General features: G+C 32.6%; 1 protein-coding gene across 1 annotated transcript in view; it reads right to left on the bottom strand.

Annotated features, from left to right (window-relative positions):
* Positions 1 to 4,747: 4,747 nt before the first annotated feature.
* LOC108768106 (putative nuclease HARBI1) overlaps positions 4,748 to 6,066 on the bottom strand; it is a 4,611-nt gene continuing 3,292 nt past the window's right edge. Inside the window, 3 exon segments of the mRNA XM_018518390.1 lie at positions 4,748 to 5,467; positions 5,469 to 5,662; positions 5,781 to 5,947. Coding sequence (XP_018373892.1) covers positions 4,748 to 5,467; positions 5,469 to 5,662; positions 5,781 to 5,947 — 1,081 coding nt within the window.

Genomic DNA, 6,066 nt, shown 5'->3' on the forward strand with positions numbered 1-6,066 from the left:
TTAAAAATTAATTAATAATTATTCATTATTAATTATTATTTATTATTAATAATTATTATTTATTATTTACTATTAATTATTAATTCATTAATTAATAATTAATTTGTTGACTAAATAATAATTTATTGCATTTTTTGTAATTCGACGTTCCATTCGGAAGAAGAACTACTAATCAAAATTCAAATCATCGGCAACCTAACCTATTAGTATAACGTTACACCAATTTACACCACCTCTTAGGCACGTTTAAAACCAGTGTAAAATACGTCATTAAAGTGTATTACACTTTCAAGCCAAACAGCGTGTAATCATACACTTTAACGTCACTTCCGACAAGAAGAACGCTAAAGTGTAAACTTTACACTAAAGTGTAAAGTGTAAATGTACAAAGTGTAAGCAAGAAGAACAAACCTAATGCTATATTGGCATTGCTGACATTGTATGAAGCTAACATGGGCATGCTGGATCATCCTAAAAAGAAAACAAAAATATAGGACGCACGTGGTCTAAGAGATTTCAACATTGAGGTAAAACTGTAAATTTCATCATAATTAAAGATAATTGAAAATGTATTTCAGAGGGTAATCTTCAAATAGTCATAAATAGTCAGCAAAAAATATGTGTGTGTGTTTGTATAGAAATTAAATCAATAGAATTCATGTTATGTAATTTAAATAGCAACTGTATCAAAAATTGTAACTTACACAAGATTATTGTAGGTTTAGAGTGTTCTTCGAATTTTAAATAACAGATATTTTTATATTAGTCAATTTTACTTTTTCTCTTACCAGGTACGTAAATATGAAACCGGAATTTACCAATAGATGGTCATAAGTCATAACTGTCAATGTAGTTGCCGTCAGACCGCGTCATTGACGCCATTTCCTTGTTCTGACATCAGACAAAGATTTTCAACAATACAAGTTTCATACAACAGTATAGTTTGTAATAGCGTTGAACATGTCGAATTTTGTGCCTGGAAACTACGGATTTGTGCCTGGAAACTACGGATTTGCGGATAGCATTGATTTTCTATTACCATTTGAAGAAAACTGCTGCAGAATCGCATCGAATGCTTGTCGAAGCTTACGGTGAGCATGCTCTTGGTAAATCACAGTGCTTTGAGTAGTTTAAAAAATTCAAAAGTGGCGATTTTGACGTGAGAAACGAAGAACGTGGAAAATCACCGAAAAAGTTTGAAGACAGCGAATTGCAAGCATTGTTGGATAAGGATGACGCTCAAACTCAACAACAACTCGCGGATCAATTGAATTGACACGAGAAGCCGTCTCCATACGTTTGAAATCCATGGGAAAGATCCAGAAGATGGGAAAATGGGTTCCACATGAACTGAATGAAAGACAGCAGGAAAACCGAAAAGCTACTTGCGAAATGCTGCTCGCCAGGTACAAAATAAAGTCATTTCTCCATCGAATTGTGACTGTCGATGAAAAGTGGATATATTTTGAGAATCCTAAGCATAAAAGATCATGGGTAATTTCAGGCGAACCATCGACATCGACTGCAAGGCCAAATCGCTATGGACGGAAGACAACGCTCTGTGTTTGGTGGGATCAGAAAGGTGTGATCTATTATGAGTTGCTAAAATCTGGCGAAACCGTTAATACTGAACGCTATCGACAACAAATGATCAATTTGAATCAAGCTTTGCGTGAAAAACGACCGGAATATCAAAAAAGACAACACAAAGTGATTTTGCTTCATGATAATGCACCATCACACACAGCAAAACTGGTCAAGGAAACGATTGAGGCGTTTGGTTGGGAAATACTTTCGCATGCGGCTTACTCACCAGACTTGGCTCCGTCCGATTACTACTTATTTGCATCGATGGGACCCGCACTTGCTCAGCAGCGCTTCACTTCTTACGAAGATGTACGAAAATGACTAGATGACTGATTTGGCTCAAAAGAGCAACAATTTTTTTAGCGTCGCATCCACAAATTGTCAGACAGGTGGGAAAAATGTATAGCTAGCGATGGGCAATACTTCGAAAAATATTTTTTATCATTTTCATGTAATAAACGTGTATTTTCTATTAAAAAATTCCGGTTTCATATTTACATACCTGGTAGTTACCTATCGTATTGCTTTCATACAATTCATTTTCACTAAATAATTGAGGTCACGGATAGGTTCCAATACCGCTACAAAATTATTCATTAAAATGTCCCGCATATGTAGAATAACAATTGTTTTTCAAAGAGTCCATTTTCTAAATATATATATCAGTCAACTTTAATAAGTTATAATTTGTTATTTCATATTACAGATGTCATCACAGCAAGTAAGGTGGAAAATGAACGCCTAAACAAAACGGTACAAAGAATGTGTCGACAGCAACAACAAAACCGGAAGAGGTACTGTTGAATTTCAATGGTTCGACCAACTGGATGAAATTTTCGGAACAATAAAAACAATGTTGAACCGACTTACACTGTTTCATCGAAGTTAAAAACATCCAAGAATGAAGCAAGTAACGTGATGGCCACTAACGAACAAAGTGAAGATGGAGGAAAGAAAAAAAAGGAATTACGTGAACCTCATTTTAAGATGAAAAATATACAACATACAGTCGTTGAAGAGATGTGTCCACTGTCAGATATAGCAGCAAACAAGCAAGTTATTGAAGGCGTAACGTCAATAATGAAGGCAGAGTCATTCCCAGGTAGCAAGCTACGTCATTTTGACGTCATTTTGACGTCAAATGACGTCTTTTTGACGTCAAATGACGTTATTTTGACGTCAGCTTGCTACCAGGGTTACAAGAGTTACGGAAAAAACGCCCAATACACGGAACTGGTTCAAACATCGCAAAAACTAAAAATTGAACTCGGAATTGCATCAACATCTGCAAAATAAAGCCAAAAAAGAGATTATTAAAGAGAAACGGTACGAAGACATGATGAAAAAAAAGGAAGAATTATTAACCTTAAAAAAGTAACAAATTGAACTGAGAGAGAAAGAAATTCAACAGAGAAGGATTATTGCGAGCAACAAATTGAAGGATAAAGAGAGGAGGCATGCTAAAATATTAAGCCTTGAAAGGGAAAAGTGCAAACTTTTACGTGCACATCTCAAAAAAGACACGGGTAATACGTCTCCAAAATACATTTCCGATTCATCTGATTGATTATTGATGAAACAGTATGATAAATGGTGCAATTTCTGACACAGAGATTTTTTTAGCTTTGATTAAGCTATATCCAGCTGACGACACTTTAATTTATTTAAGATGATTTATTAAAGATTGTTTTTTTTACTTTTTTATAGCTTTAATTTAACAAATAAGTTAATAATAAATTTAAAAAATAATTTAATAAATTTATCCGAATAAATAAAATAGTTTACTTTTTTATTACTTAAAATAGTCAGAAAGACGCCTTTACAAATATATAAATTTTAATAAATGTATTCAGTTGTAAGCCTCTGGTTTAGTTGTATGCAGGGATGGGAAGTAACTCGTTACTTGTAACGAAGTTACAGTTAGAATTACTTTTTTTCAGTAACTGTAACTTAACTTCGTTACTTTCTTTCCATCTGTAATTATAACTTAACTTAGTTACACCTTTTAAGTAATTAGTAACTAATTTAATAGTTACTTTCATAGTTATTTTATATATTTTAAACTTATTTGTCCACGGTAGTGTCCACTTGGCGCTACAAATACTTCGAAAGATTTGATTAATCAGATGAAAGAAATTTAATTAAAGCGTTCAATGAACTCTTGTACCTGTTTGGTCTATATTTTGGGGTCTAATGGAATCCGCCAATCAAATACAAGAGCGCTCAATGAACGGTTGTAGACCATTTTGGATTAGTGCTGGAATTTATTTGCAACTTTTAGCCGAATATAAAAAGAATTTTTTTTTACAAAAAACATTGTATATGTGTGCTATTTCATATTCATATTCATATTCATATGTGTTTATATTACTTTAACGAAAAACGTCTTTGTCATATAATTTTTTTATCTTTTTGAATAAAATTGGATAACATGTAAATTTAAGCCAGTCTTTTCTTTTAATTGTTCTAGGCATTATTCTGATGACCCCGTGTATTATCCTTGTTTAATATTAGGTAAAAAACAAAGGTAAAACGATACATGAAGGGCAGTTGGATAACGTTTCTGAATACAGCCTTAATGGTATCGATACTACCAATAAAAATTCCGATGAAAAACATAACTTAAAAGTAACTTAAAGTTACTTTTTCAGTAACTGTAACTGTAACGAATTACTTTTCAGAGTCAATAACTTGTAACGGTAATTAATTACTTTTTGAAAGAGAAAAACTGTAACTGTAATTAATTACTTTTACAAAGTAACTTTCCCATCCCTGGTTGTATGTATCACTGTAAAAATACAAATTGCACTATAGTATAATAATTAAGAATACTTCCCAATGACTGCGTTCAGCAGACTCAACAGTTGAGTGAGCGCTCATTGTTATTGGTGTTCTTCTAGATCATCCAATTAGACTTTTAGATCTAGAAGAATATATCAATAGCAGAAAGCGTTCATTCAACTGTTGAGTCTGCTGAATGCAGACCATTTATTTACAATTCCATTTATTCAATAATGATTTTCAAGATTATAATTTTATTATTTATTGGGAAACATTGAAAAGTGTAATAAAGCAGTATCGCAAATCACTTTTAAAGTATTTTTCGTTTATTTTCAATCCAAATTTATTCGATGGTACATCATTTCTGAACATTTTGTTATCAATTGGGAAACAACTCTCTAAAAAGTTGCATTCTACGATCTACTTGTATTCCCCAATCAATATTTTCATTTTGTTTGTTATTATTAACATTTACTGGATCATTGTCACCGTATTCTGGAAAATCATATGCATCATTTTCGTCTATGCAATAATTATGCAGGATGCATGCACAAACAATTGTATTTGTGATAAAAGATATTTGTCGGTATTCATTGAAAAATTTTATTCGGCGAAAACGTCCTTTTAAGTAACCAAATGCACATTTGACTACCATACATGTGGAAGAATGCAAAAAGTTAAACTCTTTTTGCTGTGGTGTCAAATGACCATTATCTCGAAACGGAAGAACGAGCCACGATAATGAGGCATATGCCGAATCGCCAATTATAAATGTATCCTCTAGAAAAAGTATTTCTTTATTTTGTACTGTTGTTTGATATAAAGGCGGCCGTCTTAAGACACGGGCATCATGCAGAGAACCAGGTTCACCGCAGTAAATATTAGTGAATCTCATACTTGCATTAACAACTCCTTGCAAAGTAATAGAGAAATACTTCTTCCTGTTACAATAATCCTTTTCATTGATGGACGGTTTTTCTATTCTTATCGCTGTTGCATCAATTGCCCCAATTATACTGTTAATACCTCTTTTAGCTCGAAAACCTTCACATACAGCGATATAATTGTCCTGTGGCCATCTAATTGCAGTTTCTAATTTTAGTTAGTAGCGAATTTTCGACTCTACGTAAAATCCGATATACAGAAGAGATGAAGATATCGAATCTGTCAGACATTGTACGCAGAGGCTCAGTGTTTGACATAAACCACAAGAAAAGTAGGATGTTAATTTTCCCTGAAATTGGCTTCGTTCCAAACGCGTGTTTTGGGAAATGTTCGGACTGTTCAAATTCATCTAAAACATATTGTTAATTACACTTATTACATTATTGTCGTTCAATTAATATTGATATGAATTCACTACGTTAAAATCTAACTGTCATTGAATAATTTTTTTATTATGCGTTTCTTACCGATTAAATGTAATACTAAGTGTCTTGGTAACCGCAAATGCTCTTTAAATTCTTGTTCAGTCCACAAATCAATAATTTCTATATACTCATAAATACGATATCTTCTAGTTCCGCTTGTTAAATATTCCATTAAAGGAAAATATAGTAAATCGACATCTTCATCACTACTGGAAGAGGAAATTGAGGTAATATCTTCCGTACTGATATCCAGGGTTGGGTAAGTTACTTTTTTTTTTAACTAAGTTAAGTTAAAGTTAATAACCTTAAAAATTTAACTTAGTTAAGA

Source organism: Trachymyrmex cornetzi, unplaced genomic scaffold, assembly GCF_001594075.2.
Source record: "Trachymyrmex cornetzi isolate Tcor2-1 unplaced genomic scaffold, Tcor1.1 scaffold749, whole genome shotgun sequence".
NCBI lineage: Eukaryota > Metazoa > Arthropoda > Insecta > Hymenoptera > Formicidae > Trachymyrmex > Trachymyrmex cornetzi.